The sequence below is a fragment of the Phocoena sinus genome, chromosome 3, assembly GCF_008692025.1.
Source record: "Phocoena sinus isolate mPhoSin1 chromosome 3, mPhoSin1.pri, whole genome shotgun sequence".
In the NCBI taxonomy this organism is placed as follows: Eukaryota; Metazoa; Chordata; class Mammalia; order Artiodactyla; family Phocoenidae; genus Phocoena; species Phocoena sinus.
Window position 1 is genome coordinate 54,373,831 of NC_045765.1, and position 24,289 is coordinate 54,398,119.

Genomic DNA, 24,289 nt, shown 5'->3' on the forward strand with positions numbered 1-24,289 from the left:
AACAACTGATTCCTGGTTGCAGTACTTCCAGAAACTATTTTCCAGGGGCCCTCCTCCCACCAGGCTCTGCCCCTCCCAGGGATCATTAAAACTGGCTAGCTGTGAGTCTTCCAGCTTAGAAACAGTTGCTAGGTAGGGAGCCATGCTCCAGAGCCCTCAGAAACACGCAGGAAGGAGGCAGCTCAGGCAAGGTGGACAGCACCCTGGATTAGGTATCAAAAGCCATGGGTTCAAACTGCAGCTCCACAATTCCGCTTACTAGTCTTTTCTACTGCAGCGTTTGGGTGACAGTGACTTGTAGTTTCTTTATCTGTAAAATGGATATAGTAGCTACCTCCCAGAGGCATTGTTATCCATTCAACTAAATTTATTTATTATGTACAATAAATCAGACATGGTGCTAGGAATTAGGGTATAGGGTTATGAAGAATACTTGGACAGGTACCCTGCCCTCAAAGAGTTACAGTGTAGAAAAAGACAAGTAAATGAATAAACAAGGTAGAGAAACTCTGACATCTTTATGGCTTTAAACTCTCTAGAGAGTGTGTGCAGAGGTTAAGAGCACAAGAGCCTTGCTTCAGATCCTGGCCCCAACATTTACTAGACAGATGTGTGACCTTACTTAACCCTAGGTGTCTCAGTTTCCTAAGCATTAAAATGGGTATAAGAATAGACTTACTCTGTGGGTGGTTATACAGATTAAAGGAGTTAATACATGTAAAGTGTTTAGAACAATACTTGGCTTGAGTGCACAAAACATGGTTTAAGTGCTCAATGCAGGTGAGCTATTACTGTTATTATTCACAAGTAAATTCTCTCCTTTCCCTGCTCCAGTATTCTCAACCCTGAGGGCTAAGTCCCTTGAAGATGGTGTCACTGAGTTTAAGTGACAGAGAGGTGGGGGATAGAGGGAGTGTATAACAAGTGCAGTCAACCCCAGATAAGAGAGCACCAATTTGATATGTTCATACCCTATAACCAATAATCCCACTTCTGAAAATTTATTCTATATAATACTAGGAGCGCAAAATATATATGTATAAGAATGTGGGGGGCTTCCCTGGTGGCGCAGTGGTTGAGAGTCCGCCTGCCGATGCAGGGGACACGGGTTCGTGCCCCGGTGTGGGAGGATCCCACATGCCGCGGAGCGGCTGGGCCCGTGAGCCATGGCCACTGAGCCTGCGCGTCCGGAGCCTGTTGCTCCGCAACGGGAGAGGCCACAACCGTGAGAGGCCCGCGTACCGCAAAAAAAAAAAAAAAAAAAAAAGAATGTGGGGACTTCCTGGTGGTCCAGTGGGTAAGACTCCATGCTCCCAATGCAGGGGGCCCGGGATCAATCCCTGGTTGGGGAACTAGGTCTCGCATGCGCATGCACGCCGCAACTAAGAGATTCCTCATGCAGCAGCTAAAGATCCCGTGTGCCGCAACAAAGACCAGGCACAGCCTAAATAAATAAATATTTAAATAATAAAAAAAAAGAATGTGTAAGTTGTTTAAAAAACGAATAGGGACTGCCCTGGTGGTCCAGTGGTTAAGAATCTGCCTTCCAATGCAGGGAACGTGGGGCGATCTCTGGTCAGGGAACGAAGATCCCACATGCCGCGGGGAAACTAAACCTGCCTGTCACAATTAGAGAGCCCGCACACCGCAACTACTGAGCCTGTGTGCCGCCTCTCAACTAGAGAGAGGCCCGCGTGCCACAAGGAAGAGCCTGCGTGCCACAACGAAAGATACTGCATGCCGCAACTAAGACCTGATGCAGCCAAACAAATATTTTTTAAAAACCATATATACCAATGGAAAACTGGATAAATAACATAATATAGACATACAACACTGTATGCCCTTATTAAAGAAGAATGAGGCAGGTCTACATGTAGTGACTTGGAAAGGTATTTGTTAAAAAATAAAAACAAGCTATATACTAATATGCATGATATTATCCCATTTTGCTTTTTGAAAGCCTACATATTTTTAATAGACATAGAAAAAACATTCATACATCAATTACATAATTAAAAATTAATTTGAAAAATATTTGGAAGAGTGAACCCTGGTGTAAACTCTGGACTCGGGGTGACAGTGATGTGTCAGCATAGATTCATCAACTGTAACAAATGCACGCTCTGGTGCTGGTTAACAATAGTGGTGGAGCCTGGGCAGGTGTGAGGACAGGAGCTTACGGGAACTCTCTGTACTTTCCACTCAATTTTGCTATGAACCGAAAACTGCTCTAAAGAAACAAAGTTTATTAATTAAAAAATATATTTGAAGCATACAGACAAAACTGTTAATGGTGGTTGCCTCACTAAAGGGGAGTGGAACGAGGAAAACTTGAATATTTTCGCATAAATGATGCTGTACTGTTTAATATTTACATCAACAATGTAACTGCGTATTATTTTATAATACAGTACTTTAAACTTTACAGTACAAAAAATCTGGGGAATACACACTAAGCTCTTGGTAGTGGATGACTGAAGTAAGGGAGGAAGGTGCTACCCATTTTTTAAATTAATTAATTATGGGCTTCCCTGGTGGCACAGTTGTTGAGAGTCCGCCTGCCAATGCAGGGGATACAGGTTTGTGCCCCGGTCCGAGAGGATCCCACATGCCGCGGAGCGGCTGGGTCCGTGAGCCATGGCCACTGAGCCTGCGCGTCCAGAGCCTGTGCTCCACAACAGGAGAGGCCACAACAGTGAGAGGTCCGCATACCGCAAAAAAAAAAAAAAAAAAAAAAAAAACTAGCTCAAAAACTAGCTGAGGCAAAATGTCACTGCCCCAGGTAGCCTGCACCCAGGACCAGCTACATAATTTGCAGGGTCCACTACAAAATGAAAATGGGGGGGCCCCCTGTAAAAAATGATTAAGAACTTCAAGGCGGTGAGAGCATAGTATTAAACCAAACAGGGCATTTTCCAAGTGGCAGGTCCCATGCAGCAGCCTTGCCTGGACCCCAGAGCCCACCGCCGGGCTCCTCCTTCAGTACCGCAACCTGACAGTGACTCTTCACAGTGGTCTCACCCTGCCTGTCCCACCTGAAACTGGGTGAGGCATCACCATGTCACTCAGTGAGAGCACTGCGTCTGGTTTTCGTTAGGTTTTCACATTTTCTCTTCTCTGTCTTCCCCCCCACCCTGTACTTTGTCACAATCTGCTCTTCTTAAGATTTAGCAGCAATCCCAGGCTCTCCGTTGCTGTGTCCCTTTGCAGCCTTGAGCAACCATTTCTAGACAAACCGTGATATCTCTGCACTGAGGGTGTAAAACGGAGGTGCTGTCAGAATACTGCAGGGAGGAAGGCAGGAGAATGAGTGTTGCCGGGGAGAACCCTCTCCACCACCACCACCCTACGACTCTGTGCACCCTAAGACCATTCCATTTCATCTAGCAAAGACGTTGTGAATCCTATACACTATGTACCAAGTATTGTGCTAAGTGCCAGGTGTATTAAACTGAGAAAATAGTAGCGTGAGCTAAGCATTGTGCTAAGCATTTCACAGGCATCATCTCACTTAATCCTTACAGCAGCCTACAGTCTTTCCTTTTATACACATTAATAAATCTGAGGCACAATGATGAAGCTGTACCACAGGGAGCTGAGGCACTGTGCAATGCCATGCTACCTCCCTTAAAAAGCTAACACAGGCAAAGTTTAAACAAGCCTTCCCTTCACGCTCCACATTTTCTTAGACACGATCAAACCAAGTCCAGCAGAGTTACCTAAGAACATTTCCAAGGCCACGCCTTTTTACAAAAATGCTGCATTCATCACCCTCTTGGTCCCACATTTCTAGACACTCAACATTTCTAATCCCTGATTTAGGTGGAGGAAAACACTAGGTTGATAGCTTATGAATTTGTCTTGACACATTACAGGATGATTTTTGCAGATTCAGTAGAGCTAAGGAGGCTCAATAGAGGCTCCTTTCTTAAAAACAAACAAACAAACCTGGTGGCTCTCCACTGCCAGCAACTGAATGAAAGTTCTAATTCTTTAGCAGGATTGTTAAAGCCAACAAAATCTGACTCCAGTCCAGCTTTCTGATCTCATTTCCCAACAGTCCTCCACCTTACCCCGCCCATCAAATGCACTCATTCTGTTCATCCAGAATATGCCTTCTGGGTTTAAGGCTCACACACGCGCATGTATTGTTCCCTTTGTCTGGAACTCTCTTTCTTCCCGCATTCTATGTACCATCCTTCAATACCCAGTATTGAATGCCACATACTCTTTGATCTGGTCCCCTAAATTCCCAATTCCATCTTCTGGGCTCCTACAATATCTAACATTCATGGTTGGGTTTGGGTTTGGGCCCTGTGAAAACAATTAAAGAGGTCCTTATCAGGAAAGATGAACCAGCTGACCATATTTACATGGGGTTTGCATGGATTACAACAAAGATAGACTCTGGGTCCCATTCTGGACCGACAAGCTTCCTTATTGGACCTGCCTATACAGGGCACTATTACGGTCCTGACACTGTAATATTTCCACCTTATTTCTTTACATTTCTGTCTCCCCCATTAGATGATGAGGACAGGACTGTGTTATATTTAGTATCGTATTCGCATCACCTAGAACAAAGACTGGCTATAAGTAGGTACTTAACAAATGTTTGTTTAATGACTATAGGAAGTTCCAACCAAATTCTACACTGAAGCCAAGCCAAGGAGAGTACCCTTGGACGGGATAGTCTAATACTTTATGTGTGTGTGTGTGTGTGTGTGTGTTTGTGTGTGTATGTGTGTGCGTGTGAGAGAGAGAGAGAGGGAGAGGGAAGGAGGGAGGAAGAGAGAGGATATGAATGAACGAATGAATGAATGAAGGGGTATTTTAAAAGAGAATGCTTCTAGTGGTGGTGGTTAATGGTAAAGTTCTAGGGACCTGCCTGTTAGGTGAGTTTTGTGATGATCTTCCTAGTGCCCTTCAAATCACAACCATTTAGAAGGCTAGTATCTGGGCTTCCCTGGTGGCGCAGTGGTTGAGAGTCTGCCTGCCGATGCAGGGGACGCGGGTTCGTGCTCTGCTCCGGGAGGATCCCACATGCCGCGGAGCGGCTGGGCCCGTGAGCCATGGCCGCTGAGCCTGCGCGTCCAGAGCCTGTGCTCCGCAACGGAAGAGGCCACAACAGTGAGAGGCCCGCGAACCACAAAAAAAAAAAAATAGAAGGCTAGTATCTTGGAGGCAAGGTTTGTGACCCTGAGTGAGAAAAGACCAAGGAAACTAATTTATATCTCTAAGTGCCCAGAATTAGAGAGAGCACACTGAAAAGCTCATCTTCCCTACAGAAATTTCCCCAAGGCAGATATTTAGAATCAATTTATACTTGGTCCAACAGAGGGAAATTGACATGACACCGATCATTGACTAAACACAACCCCACTGGCTGCAGATTGAGGGACAGCAGTCGGATCGACATCTTAGTGACACAAGGAGCCTCTAGGGGATGCTGGCTTCCAAGGAGAACCTTCCATGGGTCTCATGGCTAGTCACTGTCAGAGGCAAGAGGGTGATTTAGTCTCCAATTAGAGCTGCTGAGAGTGCCGAGATGCTCCAGGCTTTGGAAGTGCTTAGCCTGTTAGGATCTCAAGGAGGTAGCCAGTGTGAGAATAGGTATGTTATGCAAAATGCTCCTAAAAAACAAACAAACAAATCCTGAATACATGTGTATCCACAGAATTGGCCTACAACCACCCTGCCCCTGACACAGGAGGCATCCCTGAGGAAAAGTGAGATTTAGAAATAGTGACTGACTTTTTTGCTAGCTACCATGCCCTTTATTCATTTATTTATTTTATTTTAAAATATTTAGTTTTTTGGTTGCGCCGCGCGGCATGTGGGATCTTAGTTCTGCGACCAGGGATCAAACCCGCCCCCCACCCCCCCACCCCTGCATTTGAAGCATGGAGTCCTAACCACTGGACTGCCAGGGAATTCCCTGGATTGTGTTTCCTGACTGCGCCAAATTAGCATCAACAGTTACTGTTCTTTCATGACATACCTCTTACCTAATTAATTCTCTTTCTCTGCTCTAGCTCAGCCAATCGAACCAGGACAGTTCCCCTTCCTCACTAAGGGAGAGGTCTGCCATTCTTGATTTTCTTCCCTTGCATTGCTAAGAGGCCCTGTGGTATTCTTCCCTTGCATTGCTAGAGGCCCTGTGGTATTCTCCAGAACTTCTTTACCAATAATAAGCCTGATTCTGAACTTCGATTTCCTCAGGTGGCCCCATGCATCGATTCCTAATTAGCTAAGGTCTGGAGAGAAAGCGGGTGATGAATGTGTCTCCAGCAAACTTCTGGCAATTAATAGCTTTTAAAAGGCTTTTAAAGTCTAGTCCACACTGACTACACCCTCTTCAGCGTCCTAATATGAACCTTATTTTACCTTCGTCTCTACTGAAATTTACACACAGACACACACAGCCACTGCTGCCTGCACATAAATGACTCTGAGGTAGGCAGGATAATGGTGCCCCAGAGATGCCCAGGTCCTAACTCCTGAAACCTGTGAATATGTTATGTTACATGGTAAAAAAAGACTTTGCAGATGTGATTAAATTAAGGATCTTGTGCTAGAGTGATAATCCTGGATTATCTAGGTGGGCCCAATGTAATCGCAAGGGTCCTTACGAGGGAAAGAGGGAGGCAGGGGAGTCAGAGTGAGATTAGCAGATGCTACGTAGCTGGCTTTGAAGATGGAGCAAGGAGCCACTAAGCCCAGAAATGAAGGCAGCCTGAGAGCTGGAAGACAAGGAAAAAGGTCCTCCCCTAGAGCCTCCAGAAGGAATGCAGCCCTTCCAACACACTGATTTTTTTTTTTTTTTTTTTGGCTGCTTTTTGGGTGGGTCTTCGTTGCTGCACGCGGGCTTTCTCTAGTTGCAGTGAGTGGGGGCTACTCTTCGTTGTGGTGTGCAGGCTTCTCACTGCGGTGGCTTCTCTTGTAGCAGAGCTCAGGCCTAGGCACGCGGGCCTCAGCAATTGTGGCTCGCAGGCCCTAGAGCGCAGGCTCAGTAGTTGTGGCGCACGGGCGCGGTATGTGGGATCTTCCCGGACCAGGGCTCGAACCCGTGTCCCCCGCATTGGCAGGCGGATTCTTAACCACTGTGCCACCAGGGAAGCCCCAACATGCTGATTTTTAACCCAGCGAAACCCATTTTGGACTTCTGGTTTCCAGAACTATAAGGTAATAAATTTGTATTGTTTTAAATCACCCAGTTCGTGGTCATTCGTTATGGCAGCCCTAGAAACTAATACAGATTTTGGTATCTGGAAGTGGTGTGTTGCTGTTACAAATAAGTAAAAATGTAAAAGTGGCTTTGGAATTGGGCAGTGGGCAGAGACTGGAGGGCTTTGAGGAGCATGAAGAAATTGCCTGGATTACCTTGAAAAGACTGTTAGTAGAAATATGGATATTAATGACTCTGCCAGAGAGGACTCAGAAGTGAGGAGTATGGTAGAGAAAACATATATTGTCTTGGGGAATACCTAACTTGTCATGAACAGACTGTTGTAGAAATATGGACATTAAAGGTGCTGCCAGGGAGGGCTCAGATGGAAATGAGGAACATGTTATTGGAAACTGCAGGAAAGTGGATCCTTGTTACATAGTGGCAGGAACCTACCTACATTTTAGCCAGTAGTAAAACCCATTTTGTACCCAGTTCTGACCTCTAGAACTGTAACATAATAAATCTGTATTGCTTTAAGTCGCAAGGTTTGCGGAAACTGATTACAGCAGGAATGGGAAAGTACTATAGACCCCTACAGTCGGCCTGGAACTCAGACAGTGAATAGTCTTCTCCTAGTTACCCAACTATTCGCTTCACCTGGCAATTGGGACAAAGTAACAGTAGTGTATTATTTAAATGCATAGGGTTCAGCAGCAGGCAGACATGGCTTCAAATATAGCCTCAGCCATTGCTATTCCCTGATGAGTTCAACAAATATTTATTAAGCACCATCATGTACTAGACAGCTGCCTCAACACTGGGAATATAATAGTGAGCAAAAAACACCTACTAGATGTAAGGAAGGATGACTGTAAGGAAGTCATTTACTTCCTGTGAGCCTCAATTTTCCTAATCTAGAACATGGGAATAATAATTACTTCTCTCTTGTTTAAGGACGCAATACATGTAAAGTCCTTATCACAGTTCTCCATAAATAACAGCTATTATATAGTCTTCCTTTCTCTTGTTCTAAAATACTATTTCTACAACCCAGGGGGGCAACAGCACAGGGTTCAAAAACTTTGAAACTTCAACGACAAAGACCCTCCAACTGACACACACACCTCCCTACTAATAGGCATTAGCTGAGAGAAGGGAACTTCTGCTAACTTCTAATATTCCTTGCTCATCATCACACACAGAGCCAGCCTCACAGGCTCAAGGGCATCTATCTCAGGGCTGTTTACACATCTGGTGATGCCCTTCTCCCCCCAAAACTCTGACATGGAGTTTGGTGTGCATCTAACATAAGTCATTTACACTGGCTGAAGCTTCTAGCTTTGTCACAGACCTTTGGGTGACACCAGGTGACTATGGAAACAGACATATGACATATGCGTGCTTGGGTAAGACAGTATCTACGACGCAGAGTCAAAGAAAATAAGAGAGGTGACTTGGGGAATGTCACCTCACTACTCAGCTTGGACCACGATGTCACCTAGAGCAACAGCTCTGGACACGGGATTGGGCCAATGTTGGAAGTAAACCCAAGCTGGCAGGCTTTCTTGGACCATCAACAACAAACTTGTTTGTTCAGACTTTCTGTACAGGACAGGCTTTCCTTCTTTTTAAAGTTTGTTTGCTTGTTTTTCACATGCAAGCGCAGCTATAATCGGGAGGCTCAGGGTACTCTGCTTGGGATTCAGCAGCCCAGGGACACGACTCTAGCAACAATAAACTTCCCATCATTCCTGTTGTCTTGTGGATGCACATTTGGTTCCTGAAAGTTACCTTTTCACACCCTAACCTTCTGTAGTTAACCTCTTGAGTCTGACTTCTACAAAGCTCTTCATTTCCTATTTTAAAACTATGCAAAAACATCCTTTTTTTCTCTTTATTTCCTTTGGTACTGTCATCCTCAGGACTGCCTTCTCCCATCCTTCACCTAGCTCACTGCCTTGGAGTTAGACCTTTCCAGGCAGTGTACTGCTGAGGAAGCTCTTGGTCTCACTGAGATGAGAGTGGAACAGTATCCATCTCTTCTCCCTGTCCTTTCTATAACTGTGGGTAACAAGCTCCAAGTGCTGAGGCAGAGAGAGGCTCCTCTCCAACCCACAGGCTCATTTCCAGGCCTCCTGGCACTGACTGAGCTCTCTTATGACCCTCCCCTAGAGGCCCCTAGTCTCCAGCCAGTGCTTGACCTGAATATGTTTCTCCAGGTTAGGCAATGACCTTCTCAACTGCAAAGCTAACTGCCTCTGAGAAAAAGAACTTTTCAAGTTCTTTTGGAATCTGGACTGAGTTGCTCTGAAAATATTTGTCATTAAAGATCCTTGCTGTTGCTGGGGACCAGCTCTCGTTTCTAGTTTACTAGAATCAGTGAGGCTGAGGGCAACGCCTGCTGGAGCTGCAAAGCTTAAAGGCATTACAAGTTATCACTACCACTCTGCCCTCAACCCAGGCCATAAATAGGTCTTTCTTGTCCAAGCACCTCCCAGGGAGGCACTCCAAGCCCACCAATTCTATACAATCCAAGCACTCTTTCCCACAGAATGAACTGCTGACCCTCACCCGCCACTTCCACTTCCCCACAAAGCTCTCAAACATACAGGTGGCCTGTCGTCTTTGAGCCAAGTCAGGTAGCAGAGTTGGTCACACACACACACACACACACACACACACACACACACACACACACACACACACACACACCCTTCTTTGGTCCTTGAGACCCCAGGATCTCCCCAACAGAAACTTGAATTTCCCTTTCGATAAGGGGCTTAAAAATTCAGCTACAGTACAGCCACTATGGAGAACAGTATGGAGGTTCCTTAAAAAACTACAAATAGAACTACCATATGACCCAGCAATCCCACTACTGGGCATATACCCTGAGAAAACCATAATTCAAAAAGAGTCATGTACCAAAATGTTCATTGCAGCTCTATTTACAATAGCCTGGAGATGGAAACAACCTAAGTGCCCATAATCGGATGAATGGATAAAGAAGATGTGGCACATATATACAATGGAATATTACTCAGCCATAAAAAGAAATGAAATTGAGCTATTTGTAATGAGGTGGATAGACCTAGAGTCTGTCATACAGAGTGAAGTAAGTCAGAAAGAGAAAGACAAATACCGTATGCTAACGCATATATATGGAATTTAAGGAAAAAAATGTCATGAAGAACCTAGGGGGTAAGACAGGAATAAAGACACAGACCTACTAGAGAACGGACTTGAGGATATGGGGAGGGGGAAGGGTGAGCTGTGACAAAGCGAGAGAGAGGCATGGACATATATACACTACCAAACGTAAGGTAGATAGCTAGTGGGAAGCAGCCACATAGCACAGGGAGATCAGCTCGGTGCTTTGTGACCTCCTGGAGGGGTGGGATAGGAAGTGTGGTAGGGAGGGAGACGCAAGAGGGAGGGAGACGCAAGAGATATGGGAACATATGTATATGTATAACTGATTCATTTTGTTATAAAGCAGAAACTAACACACCATTGTAAAGCAATTATACCCCAATAAAGATGTTTAAAAAAAAAAAGAACTAAGAAGAAAATCTATTCCAGCATTTTGGAATAAAATTTTGTTCCCCCCTACCCCCCCAAAAAAAAATTCAGCTACAAAGGACGGTGTGTAGAGAAAGCTAGAAGGGAAGGTTATTCAGAAACTCTCCTGTCCCAAGCAACACTCAAACAAAAGAAGAATGAAGTGTATTATTTTCCTAAGACATACGCAGAAGTTGTTTCTCATGATGAAGTTTGCAGGGGCCAGACTGTACCGCTCCAGTGGCTCATTAGATGGATCAATGATAACCAAAGGGACTGTAATGAGTCTCCATTTCCTGACCCTGCATTAGCTGCTTCTCTGCATCTGTGGGATTTGAAGGAAACTGCAGCCTAAGAGAACAGTTCCTGCCCCTCCTCTCTCCTCACTACACTCTCCTCTCCAAAATGTATGCCCAGGAGCACATGTCTGAGTGCACAAGGGATTCGATTTTCAGGAGGCACATGATCTGTTGTGGGTCTCTGACATAGAAGAAATTCTTTTACTATGTATCACGGCTCCAACCGTGACTGTATCCTGCCCAGGGCTACCGAACCTGGAAGAATGGGTGTAGGAAAAATGAGAGAGGTGCAAGGAATACAGGGTGGAGGGAAAGAAATATCTCAGAATCTATTTATTCAACAGAAACTTTTGAGTTCAGGAAAAGCAGGAATTCTTCATTCTAGTTTTTTTATTTACATGACCATTAAAAATAGAGGTGCAAACCTGCCAAGACTGAATCAGGAAGAAATAGAAAATATGAACAGACCAATCACAAGCACTGAAATTGAAACTGTGATTAAAAACCTTCCAACAAACAAAAGCCCAGGACCAGATGGCTTCACAGGTGAATTCTATCAAACGTTTAGAGAAGAGCTAACACCTATCCTTCTCAAACTCTTCCAAAATATAGCAGAGGGAGGAACACTCCCAAATTCCTTCTACGAAGCCACCATCACCTTGATACCAAAACCAGACAAGGATGTCACAAAGAAAGAAAACTACAGGCCAATATCACTGATGAACATAGATGCAAAAATCCTCAACAAAATACTAGCAAACAGAATCCAACAGCACATTAAAAGGATCATACACCATGATCAAGTGGGGTTTATTCCAGGAATGCAAGGATTCTTCAATATACGCAAATCTATCAATGTGATAAACCATATTAACAAACTGAAGGAGAAAAACCATATGATCATCTCAATAGATGCAGAGAAAGCTTTCGACAAAATTCAACACCCATTTATGATAAAAACCCTCCAGAAAGTAGGCATAGAGGGAACTTTCCTAAACATAATAAAGGCCATATATGACAAGCCCACAGCAAACATCATCCTCAATGGTGAAAAACTGAAAGCATTTCCACTAAGATCAGGAACAAGACAAGGTTGCCCACTCTCACCACTCTTATTCAACATAGTATTGGAAGTTTTAGCCACAGCAATCAGAGAAGAAAAGGAAATAAAAGGAATCCAAATCGGAAAAGAAGAAGTAAAGCTGTCACTGTTTGCAGATGACATGATACTATACATAGAGAATCCTAAAGATGCTACCAGAAAACTACTAGAGCTAATCAATGAATTTGGTAAAGTAGCAGGATACAAAATTAATGCACAGAAATCTCTGGCATTCCTATATACTAATGATGAAAAATCTGAAAGTGAAATCAAGAAAACACTCCCATTTACCATTGCAACAAAAAGAATAAAATATCTAGGAATAAACCTACCTAAGGATACGAAAGACCTGTATGCAGAAAATTATAAGACACTGATGAAAGAAATTAAAGATGATACAAATAGATGGAGAGATATACCATGTTCTTGGATGGGAAGAATCAACATTGTGAAAATGACTCTACTACCCAAAGCAATCTACAGATTCAATGCAATCCCTATCAAACTACCACTGGCATTTTTCACAGAACTAGAACAAAAAATTTCGCAATTTGTATGGAAACACAAAAGACCCCGAATAGCCAAAGCAATCTTGAGAACGAAAAAAGGAGCTGGAGGAATAAGGCTCCCTGACTTCAGACTATATTACAAAGCAACAGTAATCAAGACAGTATGGTACTGGCACAAAAACAGAAAGATAGATCAGTGGAACAGGATAGAAAGCCCAGAGATAAACCCACGCACATATGGACACCTTATCTTTGATAAAGGAGGCAGGAATGTACAGTGGAGAAAGGACAGCCTCTTCAATAAATGGTGCTGGGAAAACTGGACAGGTACATGTAAAAGTATGAGATTAGATCACTCCCTAACACCATACACAAAAATAAGCTCAAAATGGATTAAAGACCTAAATGTAAGCCCAGAAACTATCAAACTCTTAGAAGAAAACATAGGAAGAACACTCTATGACATAAATCACAGCAAGATCCTTTCTGACCCACCTCCTAGAGTAATGGAAATAAAAACAAAAATAAACAAATGGGACCTAATGAAACTTCAAAGCTTTTGCACAGCAAAGGAAACCATAACCAAGACCAAAAGACAACCCTCAGAATGGGAGAAAACATTTGCAAATGAAGCAACTGACAAAGGATTAATCTCCAAAATTTACAAGCAGCTCATGCAGCTCAATAACAAAAAAACAAACAACCCCATCCAAAAATGGGCAGAAGACCTAAATAGACATTTCTCCAAAGAAGATATACAGAATGCCAACAAACACATGAAAGAATGCTCAACATCATTAATCATTAGAGAAATGCAAATCAAAACTACAATGAGGTATCATCTCACACCAGTCAGAATGGCCATCATCAAAAAATCTAGAAACAATAAATGCTGGAGAGGGTGTGGAGAAAAGGGGACACTCTTGCACTGCTGGTGGGAATGTGAATTGGTTCAGCCACTGTGGAGAACAGTATGGAGGTTCCTTAAAAAACTACAAATAGAATTACCATATGACCCAGCAATCCCACTACTTGGCATATACCCTGAGAAAACCAAAATTCAAAAAGAGTCATGTACCAAAATGTTCATTGCAGCTCTATTTACAATAGCCAGGACATGGAAACAACCTAAGCGCCCATCATCGGATGAATGGATAAAGAAGATGTGGCACATATACACAATGGAATATTACTCAGCCTTAAAAAGAAATGAAATTGAGCTATTTGTAATGAGATGGATAGACCTAGAGTCTGTCATACAGAGTGAAGTAAGTCAGAAAGAAAAAGACAAATACCGTATGCTAACACATATATATGGAATTTAAGGGAAAAAAATGTCATGAAGAACCTAGGGGTAAGATAGGAATAAAGACGCAGACCTACTGGAGAACGGACTTGAGGATATGGGGAGGGGGAAGGGTGAGTTTTGACAGGGCGAGAGAGAGTCATGGACATATACACACTAACAAACGTAGTAAGGTAGATAGCTGGGGGGAAGCAGCCGCAAGGCACAGGGATATTAGCTCGGTGCTTTGTGACAGCCTGGAAGGGTGGGATGGGGAGAGTGGGAGGGAGGGAGACGCAAGAGGGAAGACATATGGGAACATATGTATATGTATAGCTGATTCACTTTGTTATAAAGCAGAAACTAACACACCATTGTAAAGCAATTATACCCCAATAAAGATGTTTAAAAAAAAAAAAAAAATAGAGGTGCAGAGTGTTCTCCTAAGAAGGAGTTGAAGAAAGTCTTGGATGGAGCCAGCAGAGACTTAAACTTCCTGGCTTCTCCTGGGTAGAGAATTCTAATTCCCCTTCTCACACCACCTCCCTCCCTCCCTCCAGGCCAGGTCAGAACACACAAGATAAGCTACATAGAGAACTCCAACAGACATGATGAGCTCCACGCCCCCGGAAAGTAAAAGTGTATCTTACACAAGGACTTACTTTCCTCGGCTACTAGACACAACTAAGGCAAGCTGGCACTCCTGGGCTGTGAGATGCAAGGTGAGAGTGGAGGATACTGACGGGAGGGAGCTGCTCCACCCACATAGATGGCAGATCTTATTTTTTTTTTTCCTGATAAAGATATGCACACATCTCCCAGGACTATCGTTGCCATGACAACAGCAGAAGTTGAGGGTGAGCAGGTTAGTGGAACAGCATGCTTTCTAAATTCTCAAACAAGGCCTGAGGCTGCAGTCACTCATGATGTGGAAAAATTCATGTTGACGGTACTCCTATATGGATTCCCCCAAATTTAAGGATCATGGCTTATTTCTGGGGGAGAATCAGAGATGGAGTCTCCATGGAGCCCCTCCATGGGGAGGTGATTTAGTCAGGGAGGTAGGAATCCCTAAGACAAATAAGAGCATGAATCTCCCTATAAAACTAGGGCACATAAACTGTCCGTTTTCCACAGAGTAAAGAGATGCAGCAAACCAGGGCAAAAACAATCCCCCGAGGACACAAAAAGGCGCTTTTAAAAAAATCTGCTCTATAATAAAGCCTTCCCACAGAGACTACTCAGAACAACTCAGACCTAAATTCTGAAGCTGAAGGATAGACTCATACCTTGAAAAATCATAAAATTAACTACCATTTACTAAACAGTGTTCTCCAGGCTGTGTGTATTATCTCATTTAATTCTTGCCAACAACGCTGTAAGGTAGACACTACTACTATCTCCATTTTACAGAGAAAGAAACTGGGACTCAGAAAAGTTATGTAATGGCCCCAGGAACATACAATTGCTGGGCTTCCTGTAAGAATCATAAACAGATGGCTTCCCTGCATGGTTTCTGAGCCTCCAAAGGTATCAGACAATCTCAGAAATATTTACTCTCAACTCTATAACCTTAGGGTTCATCAGGATCACTTGGAGGCCTCCTTAAAGCACAGGTGGCCCGGCCCCAGCCCGAGAATTGCAGATTTGATACGTATTGTCAGTGTGGCTCTGGGAACCATACCTTGAGAACCCCTGTGCAGTCACTCTAAACTAAGCTTCTCTATACAGATGAACCTGTTTACAAGCCAGAAACAGAGACACAGACATAGAAAACAAGGGGGGAAATCGGGGGTGGGCTGAATTGGGAGATTGGGACTGACATATATACACTAACTAATATGTATAAAATGGATAACTAATGAGAACCTGCTGTATGGCACAGGGAACTCTACTTCACTGTACAGTAGAAACTAACACAACATTGTAAAACAACTATACCCCCATAAAAAAAAAGAGACAGAGATAATGCAGGCAACAACACAGAAGAATGAAAGCCCCCCCAAAAAAATAAAAAATAAAATAAAAAAATAAACTAAGCTTCTCTAAGGAAACCTCATGGCCTTAGTTGCCTCACCTACCTAATTAACCTTTCACACTTCAGCTCCAGATCCTCTGGGGTGTTCCTTGAAAAGCTATAATGTTATCTTTGGCAGTGTTGTGCATTTCGGAATTCCTCCACTGATGAATTCTTTGGCTGAGCTCTGAGCTCTTTTGAATTCTGAGCTCTTCTGAAAATAGCGAATATCTCTCATTCTAAAATTAATTTACTGCTGCCTTAGGTAAGTCCTGAGATCCCACAAAGTGTAGAAAGAGGAGCCTGGAAGGACCAGTCAAGATAGCAAAGCAGCCAGGCGCCCTGAAGCCAGACTAGCTCTCTTGAAGGCAGGGACAGTCTTTCTATAATCTCTTGGGATTCTCTCTAGGAACTGTCACAAGAGGGCACTCATTAAACCCTGTTCAGAGCTTGCACACTGAGAACGTTAAAAGAATTGTAAGCACGAATGCCTGGCCCTTTAATGCCCTCAGCCCCCCAACACACTCCTCCATCTGAAGGATGACTGTGTGCTGTGCACTCCCTGCTCAGCTCCTTTTCTTTCCCTGTTCAGTCGCACTGAGCTGCCAAGGAAATAAGAAGCCTGTGGTCCAGGTCTGCTCACACAGAGGCAAGGCTGGAGAAAGTGGCCAACAATTGGGATTAACAGATTTAATGCCCGACTTGTTTATCCTGCAGGAAACATCACCTGGTGATGTCCCCATTGATCCCTTCAGAGCGTGGCATCTTAGCCTAGGCTTCTGTGGACTGTGAAAATGAATGAACAGTGTGGGGACAAAGCCAAAGAATTCATCAGTAGGGAAAAACAACTACAAAGAACACATGTGAGGGGGGATCGGTCACAGCAGGCCTCTCTATTCCCATGGCTGCCACTGTTGCAGGTGTTGGTGTCAGAAGGTGCTGGTTCCTGAGAAGGTCTCAGACACAAGTGAAAGGAGACTCAGGCGCCACTAGGAAGCCTTTTGGAAGCAACTGCACTTTCGTCATGAAACACTAAGGGCAACAGAATCAGTGAAAGGCAGGCCCTACTTGGGAATGAAAGCAATCAAGTTTTTTTCCTTTTTCTCAGGCAGAACTGATAAATTCTCCTCATGCCATCTCCAGGAGGGTGGCTGGGGGTGACGGGACTGTACAGACGTCAGGATGACCCAGACAACCTTAGAGGGTCTGTATCTGGGTTCAGAAATGAGAACTACTGAATTCTCGCTAAGATGCTACCAGCGAAGGCCACCACACAGACTGCATGAAACGAAAGTATCGCAGGAAAAAAAGGAATAAAAAGATTAGACATTTGGGACTTCCCTGGTGGTCCGGTGGTTAAGAATCCACCTTCCAATGCAGGGGATGCAGGTTTGATCCCTGGATGGGGAACTAAGATCCCACATGCTGCAGGGCAACTGAGCCCGCACAGCATAACTACTGAGCCCGCACACCACAACTATCGAGCCCATGCACTCTAGAGCCCATGAGCCACAACTAGAGAGCCCGCAAGCTGCAACTACTGAGCCTGCATGCTCTGGAGCCCATGTGCCACAACTAGAGAGCCCGCGTGCTGCAACTACTGAGCCCATGTGCTCTGGAGCCTGAGTGCCACAACTAGAGAGAAGCTTGTGTGACACGATGAAGAGCCCGCACAACGCAACGAAAAATTCCACATGCCACAACTAAGACCTGACGCAGCCAAATAAATAATTAAAAAAAAAAGATTAGACATTTATTAATACTATATGTCAAGCACTATATTCAGCTCTTTCTTCTTTAGTTATCATGGCAACCAGATAAGATAGGTGTTATAATTATACCCAATTTACAGATGGGGTAATTAAGAAAACATGAATTTAAGCAATTTGCTTATGCTCACCCAGCAAGTAAGTCTGAAGTTGGAATTCAATTCAGATCTGGTTCTAAACCATAATCTTCATCTTTATGCCATATTCCCTCCAAACACTGCAGAACATATTTTGAGTTCTAAAACTCTAAAGTACCAAAAGGACAGAGCAGAACACAGAGGAACATCTCTCTAATGTCCTATCACTGGTGCAGAGATATGCTGAAAAGTATGGTTAGGTCACCCATAGAGTAACTGGAAGATATAAGCTCTGTCCAGCTCAGTCCATGAAAACTGTGACTCATGACTCAACAGCCAGGTATCGTACTGGAGAGAAGGGATTATACAAGAGGAGTTAGGACAGTTGGGAAGTGGAGCGATGGCGACTCCTTCCCTCTCTTCTGTCAGAAAGATGGGTTCCTCCCTCCTACACTGTTGGTGGGAATGTAAATGCAGCCACTACGGAAAACAGCATGGCGTTTCCTCAAAAAAACTATAAATACAGTCGCCATATGATCCAGCAATCCCGCTCCTGGGCATATATCCAAACAAAACTACAATTTGAAAAGATACATGCACCCCTATGTTCACAGCAGCACTGTTTACAATAGCCAAGACATGGAAGCAACCTAAATGTCCATTGACAGATGAATGGATAAAGAAGATGTGGTAAATATATACAATGGAATATCACTCAGCTATAATAATGCCACTTGTAGCAACATGGATGAACCTAGGAATTACCATACTAAGTGAAGTAAGTCAGAAAGAGAAAGACAAATATCATATGATATCACTTACATGTGGAATCTAAAATGCAACACAAATGAACCCATCCACGAAACAGATATAGACTCATAGACAAAGAGAACAGACCTGTGGTTGCCAAGGGGGAGTGGGAGTGGGGGAGGGAAGGACTGGACGTTTGGGATTAGCAGATGCAAACTATTATATAGAGAATGGATACACAACAAGGTCCTACTGTGTAGCACAGGGAACTGTATTCAATGTCCTATGATAAACCAGAATGGAAAAGAATATAAAAAAGAATAGGTGTATATATGTATATATACACATACATATATCTGAATCACTTTGCCGTACAGTAAAAGCTAACACAACATTGTAAATCAATTATACTTCAATAAAGTAAATTTTTTTAAAAGATGTGTTCTTAACATTCTTTTGAATTTGAAGGAGAGTCCTGGGCCAGATGCAGATAAAAATAATCAGTAAACAGTTCCTATTTCCCACTGGCCTAGGAATATACACCAACCAGCATCACTGATGAAAGGGAGAATGTATTCAAAGTTAATTTTGGGCTCACCAGCCTGACCTACAAAGTCTCTATGAGAACAAGAAAAAACCCCTGAAATGGAGGCAGGGTAGGAGGGCATGATTTCACGGGGCTGCTTGGATTGAGTAGTTCTCACCTTTCAGAGGCCTCCCATCCTGCAGCACTTGGTAGTCTAAAACCACTTCCTCCTCCATCGCTTCTTCACACCATCACTGGCATTAGGGTTGCAGATTTGTCAATGAACTATTTTATGTTTTTCCCCTTGCCATCTGGCAATATTAGCTCTCTAATGAATTGCTTTAACTCGGGCATTTGTTTTTTTTAACAAATGTGACTTTTAGTTGAATTATACAATATTCATAAATAGCAAATGCTGGCTGATTAGAATCAACGAAAACCCTTAGAGCTGCCAGCGAAAATGGGCCCTTAGCTGCACATGTTACTTGCATAGCCTAATCACTTGAAAGGCACCAGCTTATTTTTGGAAAGAACTTTTTACACATACGCTTATGTAATCTGTTATGTATGTATATATGTATGCATTTGGATTTGGGTGGATTCTTGCAAGCCAGCCATGCTATGAATATAAGAGCTAGATACACTTGGATTTGGAACTAGACACACTTGGGTTTGAATCCTACCTCTGCCACTTACAAACTATGTGAACTTGGGTATGTTTCTTAATCTCTCTGTGTCTCTAGCTCCTCACATGTAAAACAGAGATAATAAATCCCTTGCAAGATTGTCTCAAGGAATAAATGAGATCACACAAGGCACAGTGTCTGGGTACCTTGTGGCTTAATTATTAGTAACTATTACCATCATCATCATGTTCTATTAATAGAGGATTATGGCAGACAACATTTGCAGTCTCTATAATCCTTCCTTTCTGATAACTGCCACAGGGATGGGCCTCCAAAGCCATATTTGTATTATATGACACTGCTTCAGTGATTGGGCAAGAATAAGGAAAATAAGGAAATATGAGTTTAGGCAACTTTTTTAGGCTCACCCAGCCATTGGGTTCTGGATTTAATCTGGCAGATTCTCTTTCTTGAAAGTTTGGATTAGGAATCAGTTCCCATTGGTCCTCTGAACTAAGAAACTGCAAGACTGGTCATGTTTGGCAACGTGCATGTCAAGGCAATAAAATTCAGTCTGCAGAATGATGTACATGTCAGGGAAGGAGGAGGCCTGACTGTGACTTGAAGTCAACCAGAGTGGTGCCCTGGTCCTGACAACTTTTCCACTTCCATGAGAAACTCCATTTCATCGATCTATCTGTTAATCAATCTATCAGTCTCCCTTCTGCTTACTACTTTGAGTGGATTTCCATCACCTTTAACCAAAAGATCTTTGCTAACAGTGTCATCTCTGTGCATGAGGCCACCAGATCTTGCCTGTTGTAGTTCGGACAGCCTAAGCATTTGAAATGTACCCAGTTATTTCAGAAAATAACTTTACACACACACACACACACACCCTTATGTTATCTGTTTTCAACTGCTGAAGTACATTAAGTGGAAAATCAAAATACTCCTGCATAATCATGTAAGCAAGGAAGTCACACATGTAAGAAAAAGAAGTAAGAATAAAAAGAGAGCCACTGACATTCCTGGTCTTACAAAAACAGGTCATCTCATGGCTTTCCAGAATCCAAGCAAGAAGGGAGAGACCCTGGGTCTTTACCTGGTGTCGCACTGGATACTGTTGGCCACTGCTGATCAGGCCCTCCTGGACCAGCTCGTAGAATGCCAGCCTCTTCCAGGTGCACAGAGCTGAGTAAACACATAGACCCAAATAATAGTTAGACCATAGATGCCTTTCCAGCTCTCCTTCCACCCTCAGAAAGTGCTCACATCTCTGGAGGCAGGGCTGCAGCTAACACTTTATACTCATGCTTGAACTGAAGCAATTACCACTGAGCAGTCACCTTGCATCAACTGTGAAAGCATTGCTGACTTACTGTCTGCTACACCATGCAGGCGATAAACATGTTTTATCTTTATAGCAATTTTGGTTTTCAGTAATGCTGTGTGGTGTTCATTAAATCTAACAGGAAGCCCATCAGAAGGCTAATGACATTTTGTCTTAATGACAAAGCAGATGAGGAGAGCTTGTTCTCAAAAGCCCCAAGCCTCTTTTGCTAGATCTCTTATTTCTGGGTTCTCATAGGAAAGAGGAAAGCACGAACATTATTTGCTGGTAACTGTAGTATTATTCCAGTTTGGCCCAATTAATTCTTAACTTTATTTTCTGTTTTACTCTTTCTGTATCTTTTCCTCATGGATAACCCACCCTACATTTCCTGGGACTAGAGGAAGTTTATCACCAGCACTCATGGATCCCAGTTCAGAAGAGATTAATTCATCATGAAATATTGCAGAGTGAGACATGAACTGGGAGATCCTTAGAGGCAAGTAGAGATAGAACATAAATTGTTCAAGGGCAGAGAGAACATCATATTCTTTATGTATGTGTGATGTTAGCAGATATGAGACCCTCAATATTTTCTGGATGAAGAAAGGAACAAATGGGACCCTAAGAGTAAATATCACCCAAGAAAACCCTCACCAAAATAAGAGGACTCTTTGAAATTAGGCATTGGTTCATCTCGGAAGTTAAGTTACTAAAGTAAAACTTAGAGTACTACTGCCTGAAGGGGTTATGTGACTCAACAGAGCAGGAGAACTTGAAATATTGTGGGGGAAGGTCATCTCTAAGTTCAATATTCTCATACTCTTTTTTTTTTGGCCGTGGCAGGAGGCTTATGGGATCTTAGTTCCCGGACCAGGGATTGAACCCGCACCCTTGTCAGTGAAAGCACAGAGTCCTAACCACTGGACCGCCAGGGAATTCCCAATATCCTCTTACTCTTTGACTTCAAACAACATATCTAGTGGAAATTCACTCATTAAGCTCTGCCCTACTGCTGTTCTTCCCTTCATCTACACCCTAGAATCTTCTCTTTTTTCCAAATATTAATATCCTTCGGGTGTTGGTGGATTCTACCAGCAAATTGTATGGGTTCAATTAGATTCACTCTGAAGATGGAACTACCCTAGGAACCAGCTCAGCTCAAAGCAGAATTTTCAAAGGAACAGGCACATGATATCTGAGGCTAGAAAGGCCAAGAAGCCAAGCGTATGTGTGAAAAAGATGAGTGTTGTTTAAGTTCACAACTTTAACATATGTTCCATGTACTACACTGTGAGGAATAAATAACATTTAATTTTAATTTTTATTTCATCTCTTATCCTACTTGAATCTATAATATCTTAATTGAATCCTGAATAGAAACACATGTGGCTTCTTTTTTTTTCATTTGAAAATGGAATAAGGAACTGATATAGTTTAGTATTTTATTTTAATATAGTTTTAAAGGTGCCTCTTATAGCTTTGGCACTTTTCAAGTAAAGCACTAATTCAACTGGGACAAAAGAAGTTGGTATTGTAAACCATATCTTTTCCTATCATATAGTCTACCACAATAGCTCAGATGCAGGCAAAAGCATAAGCTGGTTTCTAACAAATAGAAAGAATCTTTCTGAAACCTAGTATTCTGGCATCTGCATAAGTGTTTCTGGCCTAAAGTTATGACCGGATTCCAATGTGATGTCTCACTAAGCCAACTACTGATCTTCAGTTTTCACTGATTCTTCTCGTTCAGAAAGAGCACCCATTATAATGATTTCTGCTCAATTTGTAATGTAATGTTTGGGAATATGTTGATTTATTTTGATTTAATGTGTTTTTAACAGGCTAAAACTAATTTTTCATTAACTCAATACATACTCTGTAAGCGCTCTCTTTAGAAATTGATCAAGGTTTGGTGACGATCTACTCAAGAGTTGCCCAGATATTTTGAGGGGCTTAAGTCTGGAGTTTATTTCTTCTTTAAAACTAAGTTATTTTGGTGGTAGTGAACACTAGTTGCTTGGCTCTCTCCATTTGGTTTCCCAAAGACACTCACAAACAATCAATCTTTTATTTGGCCCGGTGGCATGAATACTAGATCAGGTCTGGGAATAATGGTAGTTAATCAATTACTGTCAAAGAGACAAAATAGAGAAGGCAAAATTGTATTTAATCTGAGTTTTAAAGTAATGTTATTGCTCTAGGTTAATTTAAAAGTAAGCTAGATTTGGTCTCCAGATATTCAATAAAAGCCCTTCACATGGCTCATCCTCTGAAGAGAGCTCTTGCCACTGAGGGCAGGCAATAAGATAGCAACAAGATGGAAAAGATAAGGAGACTCTAATAGGGGTGAACATGAACAACAATTATTGTGGTTAACAGGATATAACAGTCAATGTGTGACGGAAAACCAAGGTAGACAACAAGTGCATATATATTACACAATGTACTCAAGTCTGAAAGCATCAGTATGCATTATAATTTTAAGGGAAGGACAGAAAGTACAGATGGGGAAGGGATGAAAGAAGTTGAAGCTACTTCCTTATAGAAATTTTAATGAGAGAAAGTAAACAGTCGCCTGTATCTGTGATTTTACAGGAGATTCTTATTTGCCGGCACTTGATAAGCGTTTGGCACTGACCACTTCCAATGTTTCAAGGAATAGACACGGAGACATATAAACAAATGCATTCCCCTGGCAAAGTATCTAAGCTTCTCAGTTTTGACAGCTGCTTCCGGCCTATGAAGACAGTTTATCTGAGTCAAACAGTTGCAGTAACTTCTGAGTGAAATGAGGAGGGAAAGCCATACCTGTGCATTCCTGCTCTCAGGGAGGCAGAGTAACGCCAGTCAGGGTTGGGTTGTCGGGGCTGCAAAATCACAAAGGGAGTTTTTGTTAATATGGCAAAAACGATGATCTCCTAGCGACGATGTTCACCGATGAGTTGTTTCTTAAATATTTCCATGTAGCTATTAAAAGTATGGAAGAAGCCATTTCATATGCATCTCTAAGATGATGTTCACATATATATAGCACTTCAGGAGAAAATTAAATTAGCTCATCAGGGTCCTTGCACAGATTAAATACCATGGAAAACTGGGTTTAATGATGCTGTGAGGACCGGCTTTGGCTTTGCCTTGCTCAAAACAGGTCTACGTATTAAGATACACACTACTATATATGAAGTAGATAAAGAAGGGCTTACTATATAGCACAAAGGAACTCTATTCAATATCTTGTAATCTGAAAAAGAATATATA

The 24,289-nt window shown here is 42.7% G+C and overlaps 1 protein-coding gene across 6 annotated transcripts in view; it reads right to left on the bottom strand.

The window, feature by feature from the left end:
• LOC116750459 (protocadherin alpha-C2) overlaps positions 1-24,289 on the bottom strand; it is a 159,156-nt gene that overhangs the window by 12,078 nt on the left and 122,789 nt on the right. For all 6 annotated transcript variants that reach the window (XM_032625133.1, XM_032625137.1, XM_032625135.1 and 3 more), the window contains 2 exons: positions 23,840-23,898; positions 20,801-20,889 (listed from right to left, as the gene is read on the bottom strand). In XM_032625133.1, the coding sequence (XP_032481024.1) occupies positions 20,801-20,889; positions 23,840-23,898 (148 nt within the window). The remainder of the gene's footprint in view (positions 1-20,800; positions 20,890-23,839; positions 23,899-24,289) is intronic.